This window comes from Prionailurus viverrinus, chromosome C1 (assembly GCF_022837055.1).
Source record: "Prionailurus viverrinus isolate Anna chromosome C1, UM_Priviv_1.0, whole genome shotgun sequence".
Taxonomy (NCBI): domain Eukaryota; kingdom Metazoa; phylum Chordata; class Mammalia; order Carnivora; family Felidae; genus Prionailurus; species Prionailurus viverrinus.
Genome location: NC_062568.1, coordinates 59,992,475 through 60,007,984, shown reverse-complemented (window position 1 = coordinate 60,007,984; position 15,510 = coordinate 59,992,475). Strand labels below are relative to the sequence as shown.

Sequence of the window (15,510 nt, the reverse complement as noted above, 5' to 3'; positions counted from 1 at the left end):
ATTTAAATAATTACAGGAGGTATCATTTAATGGAGCCTGTATAAAATTGGAGGCTAAATAGAGTTCTGTACAGTAATTTCTATGCCATTCAATGTTTTTATTATCTCTACTCCCCTACTCCAGAAATTTTGGAAAGCTTTTATTTCCCTAGCAAGTACTGCATAGAGAAGGTAAAAAAGGAATGGCCAGTGCTATCAGACAGCTTTACTAGTTTATAAACACTCTAGAAATCACCACTGCGAGAAAACATTGTTTCAGCTCCGTATCCAGATCACCAAGACAAAGGTTAGTTCAACAAGAACTTATTTTACTAGGCCTGTGTTCTGAACATCAGGCTAACCTGAATGCCTACTTTAATTTAGGTAATTAGAGTATTAGTCCTTGAAAGAAATTTCACTAAATTCTACTGCAATTAATGGACTTGAAATGGCAAGTCTGCTTTAACCCAAAGAACATGAATATTTTATATCTTCTGTACTCTACTATAATGAAAATAGTTCTACTGTATATATTAGTGCTACCTTAGCCCACACCATAATTTGTGTGAGATTAAGGCAATATTATGAAATGGAAAATATACTTCCTTCTCCTTAGGAATATACATGAAGGCATATATCTGCAATTAATGTCCAAGTCTTTCCTTTTCCAGAAATCCTAATTTCCCTTTGATACAATAATTGGATTCAGAATTACTAGAAGGCATCTCTGAAGCTCTCCTGGTCCCTAAACATTAACTTACAAGTCACTTTCCAATGCCCTCAAAGTTAAATGAACACAGAATGTTGAAACATCATTTCAGCTTTTAATTCTCAAGTCCTCCAGAACTACTGCCCTGTCCTTCTGTGGTTCCTACACAGCTCAGCCAAGTGGGAATCAAGTCCAGGCAACAAAGGGATCTGAGCCCATGTAAACTGTGCATACAGACTCCCTGCAGGTGAATGAGGCTAGAAGAAAGCATTTATTTGCCCTCTTTGATTAAAAAAAAAAAAAAAAAAGGCAGGAAAGGTTCAAGTTCTATACCTACATAGTGACTCAATTGAAAATTGAACGGCTAAGGTTTGGTTTTAACAAGGCACTATGGTGAATGGCTATTTACAAGGTCCTGTACCATCTGGCCCTGGTGTTCTGGTTGAGGCCTTATTTCACATCACCCTCTCCTCATTCACCTGATCTGGCCACACTGGTCATGTTTTACCAAGATCATTATCTCTGCACAAGCCATACCTCTGCCCTGTGTGACCAGGCTGAATCTAAGAGTTCACTCACATGTTTCTTCCTCAGAGGGGCTGACTCTGCTCTTGCATCTAAATGAGGACCCTTATTTATTACTTTCTTTATAGCACAAAAGAGCACCTTTTTCCTTGAGAGCACGTCTCACAATTTCTAATGTTACCCACACCTGTGTCTTCCTCTCCTGTTACACTGGGAGCTTCATGGAGACAAGAACTCTGTTTTGTTCATTTGGTGTACTTGGCACAGAGTAGATTACATGCTCTGTTTATTGAATAAATGAAGTAGGGCAGCTTCGGGGCCTGCATGACAAAGTGTGGTAGAAGGCCCTTGTTCCCACTTCTGCATGGAGGCAAGTACCACTCTGGCCCGATAATAAAGAAGTGCCCAAGGACCTTCAAAAAACAGCACCACTGTTGTGGGCACTGGGTCCCTCATGCTGGCTGGTGATATTTCACCAGTGAGGATGCTTCAGTCTCTTGGGCAGGGAACAAGGGGAGCCAGTGAGCCCACCGCATGGCAACCAGCAAGACAAAGCAATGTGGCCCCTGGGACACATTCCTCTGGGGACTCAGTAATATCCCAGGGGAATTTCTGTTCTCCTTGGCTAACAGCTATTTGGTCTGTAGACATTCGAAATGCATGGACATTTCAGACTATGGCAAGAAGCCTGAGGTGTTATATTTAGTAACTGCTAATTAACTACAGAAAGCACCGTTCAGTTATTTTAAGTATAAAGTTCTATGTTTTTGATGTTAAAAAAAAATCCACCCTAAGAAAATATCAAAAATTTCTCATACTGATTCCTTACCTGGTAACAATTTTTACGAGCACTGAAGCTAACCCTTTTTTTTTTTTTTTTTTTTTTTTAAGAAATCCTGAGAGCTCCAGCAGGAGCTGAGAAGCCCATCAGTCAGAACAATCTATAAGGTTTTGTTTTGTTTTTTAATTTTTTATTTTTGAGAAAGCATGAGCAGGGACGGGGCAGACAGAGGGGGGCAGAGGATCTGAAGAGGGTTCTGCGCTGACAACAGTGAGCTCAATGTGGGGCTCGAATTCACAAACTGCGAGATCATGACCGAAGCCTGAAGTTGGATGCTCAACCAACTGAGCCACCCAGGTGTCCCCCAGAACTATCTATGTTTTTATGCTTCCCAAGAATAGTGTTGTCCAAATCATGTCCTCTAATTTGTATTCTACCTTTCTATTGGATGTTAAATTTCAAGTGCATGCCATTTTCAATTTACCACTCAGCTCCACTGACAACTATGACAATCAGAAGCAAAACCTTAAGAAAAATATGTGAAGAACTGACAGTCAACTCAGAGGGAAGGGAAGCAAGGTTATAGCCTAAGCAATTTGGAAGCCGTTTCCTGTCCTCCTGGCATTGCATATCACAGGCAGATGAGAAAGAGCAGAGAGCTGGCAGAATCCTGACCCCAGAACCATTCATCCAGTGAAGAAAGAGGCATGAGCATATTGAGTTTCTAAAGACCCAGCTAACAATCACAAACTGGTAGAAGTCTCAAAATCTGCTACAAATTAGTCCTCCTGGGGGTCTATTACTGAAAAGATACTTTGAATGGGATGTTCTCATTTCAAGTAACAAACCTCTTAAGGCAGACCAACTTCCCTAAGGGTGAAGATTAAGGCATTTTGCTATTAAAAAGTTAGGCACCCCCCACCCCAAAAAGAAAAAAACAAACCTCCCTCCCAAGTCTAACAGGCAGCTCCTTCTTTGCAGTCCATCACAGTGTACCTGGCCAGAGGACTGTAGAGCCAGGCCTGTGAGTTTGCACCCACAGTTATTCAAATGTTTTCCTAACTACAAATTCCTACTGGGTGGTCTTTATGTCTCACCTGACATGAAATCCTCCAGGAAAACCAACATTTATAGAATGCTTGCCATGGCTTACACAGTACTGTGGCTACTTCTGATGAACGTTGGCTCAGGAACACAACTGGACACAAATGTTGATGATACAATGGGAAAAGTGTAAATGTGATGAAAAAAGACCTAACGCTCAATCTATTACAATGCGGTCAGTCAAGGTCTCTCCTTAGCCTTAAAATGAATCTGGGCTGAAAACGTTCTTATAACCTTTTGGATACTCAACCTAGCAGTGCAAGAATAAAAACTAGGTTTTCTTGGGTTTGGCAAGAAGAACTTCTTTGTTTTTAAAAAATGGTAAGCAAATGCAAGCTACAGGATCAAATAAATGTAAGATTATAATTAGACATGAAGCTAAAAAATAGTGATGACAAGCCCACATTGCATCAAAAATGTTGACGTAATTTTCTTTCTTGGCTTCAAAATTTTTTGATTGGGTAAACAGGGAGTTCTATTTTCTGTTATACAAGAAATTAGGAGGCAGTATATTCTCCTTTATCTCAATTAGTAGAGAAAAAAAAAATAGAGAATTGGTTTGGGATTAGGAGATCTGCCTCGAATCTATTAACAAGCACAACTGGGCATGTACTTGTATCTACAATACTGTATTATTGATGGAATAGTTAGGATTCATGTAGGCCCAGAGATTTCTGAAGTGGGTAAATACATACACACACACACTAACTATAGCCAAAAACAAATCAATCTACTAATAGAATAGACTGTGCAGGAAAAGAGCCGTTTAATTTAAATCCTACACAGCTGGTAGTGTTAAAAAAAAATGGATAATATTAGAAAGACCAGGTTTCCTGTACCAGAATAAACCTACTTTACTTTCACCAGAAAGATATTCTCACTACAAGTAGGGACTGGTAATTTGGAGTTTATTGTAATTTCATAGGCAGAAAGTTCGGCTAGATTGAATACAATCGTCAGGCATATCTGATTCTAGAGTTAAAATACGGATTAACATAAATTAAAACAGGACAATCTGAAGTAATTGAAAAAAGCAAGACTCTGCTAACTAAGTTAGCTCTTTCAATATTTAATCATCAACACTGATTCTAGTCCTTTCCAAAGAACTCGGTTTCTGAGTATTTGAGAATTCAGCTAGAAATGGTAGTCATTCATCTGGAGTATCTAGGCCTAATCCATTTGCAAGCTCTTGTTTCACTTAAGTGAAATTAAGTACAGATCCTAACTGGAGTCTATCTATATCAGTGGTTTTAAAAAGGATCCACACCTCCTAACTAAATAAAAAGTGACAAAGTTAATTAGAAAATTAGGGCTTACAGTATGGTTTACTGCTGCACTAATTCATAATCATGTAATAAAGAAACCGAGAACACCTTTGGGGGAAATTACAGATGTTATTTTATGCTTTTCTACAAGTTCCTGGAAATAACATTTGCCCATATTTTGAAAGGCAATTTTAAACTGTCCCCTCACTAACTCAGAATGTCTTTATAAACAGTCAGTCTGCCAACCCTTACCTGGATATTCAATCATTTTCCATTAGAATTTTCAGATAAGCAGAGGGGGCGACTGGGGCTGACAGTGAAATTCATCACAGGTGTGGGAAGCTTATTTTAGCTTTTGACTTGGTTTCCTAAGAAAACGTTTCTTCTGTTTAATTCCCTTAAGGTTTGGGGGAGGGGATGGTCATCAGACTATAAAAAGTATACTCTGTTAAAATAAGAATTATGTTTTAATTCAGTCTGTCTTTCTGTTGCAATCAAATAAACTTAAAAATATATTAACTTAGGTTTGTGACTAAATTAACGCTGAGTGTGTGTTTCTATGTGCTCTGCACATTCTATGTGCTGGTCCCAGCATTGCACAGAACAAACAGCTCTTTCAATATTTAATCATCAACCCTGATTCTAGTCCTTTCCAAAGAGCTTGATTTCTGAGTATTTGAGAATTCAGCTAGAAATGGTAGTCATTCATCTGAAAGCATGGTACTTTTATATTAGACAGTTCCAGATTAACACTTGTAAATACTTTAAAATAATTTTTGTATACTAATTTTTCATATTAAAATAAATTTTCCTATATTGGGAATGATACCTCAATAAAGATTTTTTAATTTTTAAAATTTCTTTTGAAGTTTATTAATTTTTGAGAGAGAGAGAGAGAGTGTGAGCAAGGGAGGGGTGGAGAGGGAGACACAGAATCCAAAGCAGGTTCTAGGCTCTGAGCTGTTAGCACAGAGCCTGATGCGGGGCTCAAATTCACAAACTGTGAGATATTACCTGGGCCTAAGTCAGATGCTTAATGACTGAGCCACCAGGCACTTCTAAAGGTATTTTAAAATAGAAACAAAACAAAACAAAACAAAACAGATACTTGGGAAGCCAGGAGCAATGAGCTACAATCAAATTTGTAGGGGCACATTTTGAATGTTTAAAATCCTATGTACCATATTAAACCCTATGTACCATATTAAACAGCTCAACATTTAATTCTGATAAATATATGTAAGGAAGAACAATCAGTATAGTTCTCCCAAGCCACTTAGAGTCCTTAATTCCTTACACTATTAAACTTAACATGCAGACAACTTTTAATCAGGAATCACTCAACTGTATTTATTGACATCATTCAACTAACCCCAACCCTGTCTAAAACCCAGAAAGGACTTCAGGACTTTTCTTCCTTTTTTATAATCTGTCACCACTTTAAAATCATAGTCCAGTTGTATAACAGAGACAATATTTTTTAGCGGAAGTTTTCCTTTACTGAATTTCAACATCAGTAAACATCACAGCATAATCACCGAACTGAATATAAGAGAATATGTTCACTCCTTCCCAAGAGTTTCATTGTAAAAGCATAGTGCTCCTCAATAAATCCCAGATCACTCACAACAGACTAAAATATCCCTGGCTATAGCTGAGGGAAGAAGGCACTTCACACACCCAACCATATGCTCACGAATGAGCAAAGTTCTGTTGCTTACATACTTTGGAGACTCAAGACACTTTGCCATTATCTAGAAATAAAAGCTGAAGGGCCACTGGGGACCTCCTGCATCCTGGACAGCAGCAGTTCTCAGAAAAACTGTACTGACTCATTATGGTAAAAAATTTATACCAATGAAGCTTCTCCACACGTCTCTACCATTTATACACACTCCAATTTTAAAACGTCAACTGGTACAGCTTTTTTAAAAATTTTTTTAATGTTTATTTATTTTTGAGAGAGGCAGAGACAGAGTGCAAGTGGGGTAGGGGCAGAGAGAGAGGGAGACACAGGATCCAAAACAGGCTCCAGGCTCTGAGCTGTCAGCACAGAGCCCGATGCAGGGCTCGAACTCATGAACCACGAGATCATGACCTGAGCCGAAGTCAGATGTTTAACTGACTGAGCCACCCAGGTGCCCCAAACTGGTACAGTTTTAAAACAGACTCTTAAAAAGTAGAATCAAATAAGGCAAAAAAAAAAAAAAAAAAAAAAAAAAAAAGCAACAAAGATTAGTGAGATTGGAAAAGATACAGATGACACAATAAGCTAAAAACACTTTCCAAAGGTTACCGGAAGCAGAAAAGAAAGCAGCAGCCATGAGATCCTACTGTGTATTAGAATCACCTGGGATGCTTGTTAAAAAATGCAAATTTGGGGGCACCTGGGTGGCTCAGTCGGTTAAATGTCTGGACTCTTGAGTTCAGCTTGGGGCATGATCTCACGATTGTGAGATCAAGCCCCACATCCAGCTCCATGCTGAGTGTGGAGCCTGCTTAAGATTCTCTCTCCCTCTCCCTTTGCCCCTCCCCCACATGCTCTCTCTCAAACAAACGAACAAACAAACAAATAAAAGCAAATTTCTACACTCATAAGCCCAAGACTCCAGGCTCTAGGCTGGAATCAGAAATGTGGCTCTAGGCTGGAATCCAGAAATGTGCATTTTTCATAAGCACCCAAGAAAAGAGTGATATGGGCATTTCAGGGTCCATGCTGAGACAAACACTGGAGCTTCAGCAAGTGCAAGAAGAAAGAATACCTTCTGGAACCACCATATTTCCTTCCCAAGAGGCAAGACGCTAAAGTTGTGTGAGAAGTCTATTCTTATGGAAGAGAAAAAGGTGAAGGGGGCAGAAAGATAGGAAAACATCAGTTATGGTGAATTACTCTTCACTTTTGAGAAGGTACAACAATATATATAAATTATCAATCCATGGACTATTGCAGCATTAAGTCTGCCAAATGAGGTTAAATGTATTCCTTTATCCGCAGGCATATTTATTACGTGTGTGGCAAGGATGGTAGAGGTTCAATAAAGCAGAAGACAGGCCTTGCCCTAAAGGCGCTCTTAGCCTCCAGACAAAGAGAAGGCAGGCACCAGGGGCGCCTGGGTGGCGCAGTCGGTTAAGCGTCCGACTTCAGCCAGGTCACGATCTCGCGGTCCGGGAGTTCGAGCCCCGCATCAGGCTCTGGGCTGATGGCTCGGAGCCTGGAGCCTGTTTCCGATTCTGTGCCTCCCTCTCTCTCTGCCCCTCCCCCGTTCATGCTCTGTCTCTCTCTGTCCCAAAAAAAAAAATAAATAAACGTTGAAAAAAAAAATAAATAAATAAATAAAAAAGAGAAGGCAGGCACCAGAAAGCAGAGCAGGATGAAAGCCACGTGTCTCTAAAGGTAAAATACAGTTCTCTGGAATTCACACGAGGAAAAGCTGTCCTGGATCTGTTAAGGGGGGGGGGGGTGGGGTGAGCATCAGAGAAGGCTGCATGGAGATGGCATTTATGGTGCTTCTTGAAGGGCAGACAGGTTTTGAACAGGATTCTAGTGTGCAGGAAAAGAGCACTCCGGGGTCATGAACACATGTCCGAAAGTCCACTGAGAGCGCTTTGAGAATACACATAGCTAATATCAGCTTCCAGTGCAGTAAGAACCAGTTGGCTAGGCTGAAGCTCCACCAAAGGAAAATTGCATAAATGAATGCAGAAACACAGCTCGCTTCTCAGGAAACAGAAATTCTAACATCTGGTTCTAAACTCCACTTACGGGAAAAAATATATACACACATGTTGTTAAAAGCCAGGAAATGGTGGTATAAAGACCCAGCAAGGAAGTCAGCAGGCACTTGGGAAGGCAGCTGCTGAGCAGCCACCTCCCCCCAGGTTCACCCACTGTGGAATCCGGCCCCTGGATAGGACCCCTGGAGGAGCCCCTGAGCAGGACAGACAAGTGGCTAGGTTAGCACCCATCACTGTTCCCTCTACTGCCGAGGTTCTAACACTCATTCAAAACAGACTCAAAAATATCATGGATCACAAGGCCTGAACAAAATTCAGAACTTTTGCTGTGTCTTGAACGTGAGTTGGGTTTCACATTTTCTCCTCCCCTGTGCTGCTATTGCAGAGAAAACTTCTGATTGGCTGGTTTTCAAGGAGGAGGCAAAGGAAACAAGTTTCTCTGCTGCTTCACTGTATCAGGGATCCTTGGGATCCTTCTTAGAAACAACTGAAATGGGGACTCAGAACTGGTCTCTCTTGAGCTGTCAGCCTTCCCAGCCAGGCAAGATAAGCAAATTCATACATGCATATCACCAACTTTTGCATCTTACAAAGTTAACCTTTTTTTTTTTTTTTCAAACCAACACTCCCCCAGGAGGCCTTGTTAATCTATCACTTTCCACTAACACAGGGCCTAAAAACATCTGTTTCTTGCCCAAGGTAGCGCTGCATTTAAGCACAACTGAAGTGGGTTTATGATTGCAGTCTACAAACAGTGCATTGAATCTCTGCACTGCTCTGCTTCTGCACAAAAACAATCACTCCATGTCACTATACCGTTCCTTCTTCAATCCAAAGGATTGTGGTTTGTAAAGGTTCCCACACTAAAGGCAGATTACCCTGACGCCAGGTGCTGAAGACTTGTTGTAACGTATGCTTGCTACATTATAATAAAAGTCTATAATAAAAGTCATAACATTCATTGCTCCATAACATATACTATTGCTTCTTTCAGGTTTTGTTTTTTTTAATGTTGCCCTAAGCATGTCTAATTCAGGAGAAAATTCTGATGGGGGGGAAAAGATTTTTAACCTATTTAAATGGTAGCTGCTTTATATTATGGAAGATGGAAAATTACACATTAAGAAATCATTCAAACCTCTAGATGCCAATGCTCTAAGCTTAACTGGACTACTTTTTCTTTGTATAGTTGTCAAGTTGAACACATTTCATATTTATATAATACTACTTGAATTCTGCACTCTCAAAAGTAAGATTCTTAAAAACCTGGGATCCTGGGATCAAAATACTCTTTGTTTCCAAAGTAAATGAGACACCCATGTATTTAAAAATGGTATTTGTTTATCTCTAACAAGGATTCACAGAGTGCCAACTATATGAAGTACACAGTTTGGGATGGTGGGAGCAGAACAGTTAAGAAAACAGATAAAAATCCTAGCCTTTAAGGAACTTATGTTCCAGGGAAAACCTATGTGGTTAACTAAATAAATGAAGCAGATAGCCTGTTAGACAGGGAGAGACTTAGTAAAATGATTAAATGAGGAGGCGGGGGCACCTGGGTGGCTGTTGGTCAAGTGTACAACTCTTGATTTTGGCTCAGGTCACGATCTCACAGTTTGTGAGTTTGAGCTCTGCACTGGGCTCTGTGCTGATGGCACAGAGCCTGCTTGGGATTCTCTCACTCTCTCTTTCTGCCCCTCCCCTGTTCATGTTCTGTCTCCTTCTCAAAAATAAATAAATAAACTTAAAAAGTTTTTTTTTTTTTAAATAAATGAGGAAGGGGTGTGGGGGTTGGGCTGCAATTTTAAGTAGGCTGGTCAAGGAAGGCCCCTTTAAGAGGCAGTATTTAGGGGCGTCTAGGTGGCTCAGTCAGTCAGTTGAGCGTCCGACTTTGGCTCAGGTCATGATCTCACAGCTTGTGAGTTTGAGCCCTGTGTCGGGCTCTGTGCTGACAGCTCAGAGCCTGCAGTGTGCTTCATATTCTGGGTCTCCCTCTCTCTCTCTGCCCCTCCCCCACTCATGCTGTCTCTGTCTCTCAAAAATAAACAAACATTAAAAAAAAATCCTATTTTAAAAAGAGGCAGTATTTAGACTCTAGGAGGTAGACAGGTGTCCTAGGGAAGGAATATCCCGGAAGAAAGAATGGCAAGTAAAAAAGCTGATGTGGCTGAGGTGGAACGAGCAACAGAGAGAAGAAGAGAGGGATGTCCGAGAAGTGACAGGGATGGATCATGTAGGGGGCTGTAAGCCACTGAGATGTGGGATGGAAAGCCACTAGAGGTTTTTATTTCAAGCATTAATGGAACCTGGCTTTTTTTTTTTTAATTGAGGTAAGTGTACAATCAGTGGTTTTTAGTACAGTCACAAGGTTGTGCAGCATTACCACCTCTAATTCCACAAGAACTTCATCACCCCAAAAAGAAACCCCATGCCCATTAGCAGTCACTCCCGTTCCCCCGCCCCCTTGCCACCAGTGTCCCCCTCAGGCCCTGGCAACCACTAATCTACTTTCTGACTCTATGGATTTGCATATTCTGGTCATTTCATATAAATGGAATCACACTACATGTGGCCTTACTTTTACATCTAGCTTGCTTTTTACGTGGATGTCTCTGGATGCTGAGAAGGGAACAGGCTGAAAGGCAGCAAAGACAGAAGCTGGAGGACCAGCAAAGGGAAGAATGCAGTAATTCAACTGAGAGATGAGAGAGGCTTGAAATTGGATGGGAAGCAAGATGGGAATAATGGCCATTACATTCTGGTAAACTGGATGTCAGGTATGAGAGAAAGGGAAGTCAAGGACAATGCAGGCTCTCAGCTGGAGCACCAGAAAAGAGATGACATCAACCCAGGGAGCAGGCTGGGGGAGGGGCAGATCGAGAGGACACAGCAGGGGCTGGATTCTGGAGATGTTAATTACACCTGGGATGCTACTAGCCTTTCATGAGAAGATACCACAAAAGGAACTGGACAGGAGTCCGGAATTCAAAGGAGAGGTCTGGGCTGGAGAAACACATTTGGGAATTAGAGAATGAAAACATTAATACCACGAAACTAGGGGAGATCACCAAGGGAGTGATTATTATAGAAAAGAGGGGATGCCCAACAAAAGGGTCCCTGAGCATGTCAATATTTACAGGTCAGAGAGATGAGGAGCAACCAACGAAAAAGACTGAGAAGGAAACACCAATAAGGTGGGAGAACCAAGAATGAAATCTTAAAAACCAATGAAAAAAGTTATCACGGCAAAAGGCACTGTCTGCTCTGTCCAGGGCTGCTCATGTGCCACATAGTGGGAGGCGGCGGGGGCGGGGGGGTGGTTGTGGGGGGACTGAGAACAAACCACTGGGCTGAGGAACCAGGAACACAGCAAGCTGTCATTCACAGAGCACAGATCCCCCCTCTATCGCTCTGGGTCACTCTGCTCCAGCCACACCCACCTGTGCTTTGACACTTCACACGCCAGGTGAGCGCCCTCCCCGGGTGCAGCTTTGCCAAGGCAGAGCCTGAGTGGAGAGGGAAGGTCAAAGGCCTGACCACAGTGGGCTCAGGAGACAGTGGGAGGAAAAGGATTACAGTCAAGGGCAATTCTTTTGAGGAGTTTAGCTGTAAGGGGGATGGGTGGAGGGAAATAGCTATAATGGGGGCTGGGGCAAAGACAGGGCTTTCTGTAAGATGCGAGAAATACAAATGTAAAGAGGGAGGTAGATGATAAAGGAGAGAGCAGAGAATTGCTGGGACTGGTTTCAGGAAGACAGTTAAGCACACTTTATCTGTTTATCAAAGAGTCTGCAGTTAAAATACTAAGCATCTACTGGTGTATGAAAAGCAAGTAAAGATATGCTTTTCATTTTTCCAAGAGAAACAAAAAAAAATCATTGAAAATGATCTGGATCTACTTTTCAAGGCTGAAGACATTGGATTGATTGTACACAGAAGGTCAGGGTCAGGGTTAGGCTCTGGGCTTAGAGTCCTAAGATGCAAGGTCAAAGACCATGACAAGTTACAACATCCCAGAATCTTTTGACCTTCCCTTTTCACCCATTAAATACAGATTAAAAACAACCTGTCCTTTCTACTTTATGTAACTGATGAACTAATCAAATGAAATACACCAACTCTGTAAGGCATTATCCAAAAATGTAAGGCTAATTTTTAGTGCTATTAGATAAGGAGGAATTGCATATGCTTGGCCTTATTCCAACACCTTATACTTTAGCTCCAATTAGGGGGGAAAAGCCAAAATAAAAATATTTGGCAGAATAAGTAAAGTATGAAAAAATAAAGGCTATCTGATATTGTATTTAAAACACACTCAATAAATTGTATAGGAATTTTGCCTTAATTTCCTCTTTTACAGAACTTAACAACCCCAAATCCTTTAGTTTAGATTCAACTGAGACTGAGGCAAAAAAAAGAAGTATACTAAATTTGACTGAAGGCTTGAAGCAAGCCCATGCTTACAAAAAAGATGTAACCTAGTATCTTTCCATGAATCTCTCTTATTCTCCATGTTCCTTACCACCTGCCAGGATTAACTCAAGTCAAAAGGCTTTCATCCTTAACTTCTTGCCCAATAACAGACATTAGTAGGTATTTAAAATAAGTTTAAGATTATTATATTTACTAATTAATTTTTATTTCAGGCTGTATAGTGTATGGATCATAGTTGTTGCTAATCTTGGTCAAGCCATGAACTTTTCTCCTTATTTTGTCAGGTCAACCAGGAAACAAAGGCGTGTGCTCACTTTTTCTAATGAGAATAAAGAGCATCTATCTTTGCCAAGGAACTGTTAACATAAACAATTCTGAGATGGAATTTACGGTAGACACCAAAGGTGAACTCACCTCATTGTTCAAGCTCTCCCTCACATTTGATCAGAACATTTTGCTAAGAACTCAGCTGGCCATGATATCTCCCAAGATTTTAAAGGAAAGTGTGAGAGACAGAAAATATCAAGAGATACATACATACCTATGTATATGTATGTATGCCACTTTGCTTTAAACTATGTCTCTCTCTCTTTATATATGCATCACTTGGCAGAGGAATCAGAGCTTCCTTGGGAAATCACATACAATTGAAAGGAAAAAGAGCTTAATTATATCTAATTATAAAGTATCTTCACCTTTATGACATATTGTTTGTATGTCAATAACATATTAGAGGGGCGCCTCCGTGGCTCAGTCAGGTAAGAGTCAACTCTTAATTTTGGCTCAGGTCATAATTTCGCAGTTCGGTTTCAGGGATCGAGCCCCATGTTGGGCTCCACCTGAGAGCCCGGAACCTGCTTGGGATTCTCTCTCTCCCTATGTCTCTGCCTCTCCCCCACTTGCACTCTCTTTTCTCTCTCAAAATAAATAAACATTAAAAAAATTAACATATTAGATACTGATTCTTTACTGAGAATCCTAATCTGCCACTAAAACCTCAGGTACTCTCAAAAATAATTCATTTATATAATGACCTACACTGTAGTTTACAGGAACAGATTACTCTGATGTGGAAGCATATCCACGTAAAGCTCCCTCAGTTACAAACTCCAACAGCACTGGGGAAAGGGTTTATTTTGAGCGATTTTTTTTTAAGTTAAAACACATCAATTATGGGGCCCAAAGTCATTTTAAGCATCATTTTTAATTCGGTTATTTTTGAAGAAAGTTTGATCATAATACACATTACCCTAATATGATGTTATAATAATTATTAACAATATAATTAATTAATGTCATTGCCATTAGTACAATGTTAACTAATCTTGATTACTTAGGGTCATCAATATGAATACCCAGCAATGGACTACATTATGAAATCTTCACAAATCGGATTATCTAAGGAGCATGGAGCTTCTCACCCTCACCCTACAGGCTACACTTTTTCTTAGATAATAGTGTCTATCTCTTACAGCTTTCCTGCCCCCTCCCTCCATGCCATGCAGGGAGGCCTCCAGTCATCTCCTGCTCCCGAAAGCAAGCCTCTATATAGTGGGCACCCCATCTCCATGCAGCTGTTTATTCTCAAAGCAGTAGAAACAGTTACGTGCCCAAAGAGAAGTGCCTCGGTCCCAATCCAGCTGCATGGCTCCAGAAAACACATGGAATCCCTTCAGGAATTTGTGTCCTTGTCCACACAATGAAAGAACTGTCCTGAATGATCTCTTAAGTCACATCCAACCTTAAGACCTTGTGATTCATCTTGCTAATGGCTCGGAAAACTAGTATCTAAGTTCATTAGAACTGTGCCCAAAGAAGGAACAGAGAAAACTCTGACAGAGGACCTCAGAGGTTCCTGTGCTTTGGTATGTGGAATTTATACCATCTTATTTTTCTACATCATAGACTTTTGGGTCTTCTAGGCTCTTCTTTACATTTCCAGTAAGTGAGGCTCTTATTAAATGGGACAGAATTACAGTAAGAGCTTTTTAAAAAAGAAAATGAAATAGGAGTCTTACACAGTTCTTCCACATAAAAGATAAGAATTCAAGACGCAATTTTCAAACATCCAGAGTAAATTATTCCTTTATGAAAACTTTTGTTTCTGAATGCATTTACATTTGATAGACCAACAAAAAGACACTGTATACGGGAAAATGATTTACCTATAACTACATCATGACCATCAACCAAGCCAGCAGAGAAGAGCTCCTGAGATACGCCATCTGCTGTATCTGTCCAAATGTGAAATGAATACGTATTAGTGACCATAAAATAAAAAGCAACAACCCATTACAATGTAAAAGATATATTTTTCATTTACAAAAATCACCTATGTGTGTTTTAATTCAACAATTTGGATTCTATCAGAAGGAAAGATCAGAAGTGATGTGAAATATATTTTGCCATATGTAATTTGCATCTTTGCATTCATTCAACAGAGGTTATGCACAAAATTATTATTTCATTTTTAGTGAACCAAAAAACATTTTCCCTTTGGCTACTATCTGAATTAATCCTCAAATGTACCTCTGTAAGTTAGCTCATAACTGGCCCCAATGACACTGCTTTTCTTTCTTGCCAAGGTTAATTCCAGCCATCATCAATCCTTTTCTATCATTAGTAGCCACTGAGTCAGAATTTATGGCAAAGGTTGAACAGGTAGCACTTGACACAACCTTATATTTGATACAAACAGCCTTTGAGCTTGTTGGACTATTAAGATGAGCTATTTAAATTTATGCTATTAAGAAACTCCTTTCACATGACATTGATCATTTGATAGCAACAGATTCATTCTCTTAGAAAATGTGGTTGAATAAAAGAATGTAGTTTCTCAGTGATAAGTGACAGGAGTTAGGGATCTCATAAAGATGGGACAGGCTGTATCAAATGAACATAACCAAAATTACTTGAAAGGCTACGAATGAACATGGTAATAGTGAGAAGTCTGTTTGAAGACTTTGTAAAGAGAAATTG

At 40.1% G+C, this 15,510-nt stretch overlaps 1 protein-coding gene across 5 annotated transcripts in view; it reads right to left on the bottom strand.

The window, feature by feature from the left end:
* Nucleotides 1-15,510, bottom strand: part of STK39 (serine/threonine kinase 39) — a 311,497-nt gene that overhangs the window by 51,084 nt on the left and 244,903 nt on the right. For all 5 annotated transcript variants that reach the window (XM_047869279.1, XM_047869281.1, XM_047869282.1 and 2 more), the window contains exon 16: nt 14,697-14,765. In XM_047869279.1, the coding sequence (XP_047725235.1) occupies nt 14,697-14,765 (69 nt within the window). The remainder of the gene's footprint in view (nt 1-14,696; nt 14,766-15,510) is intronic.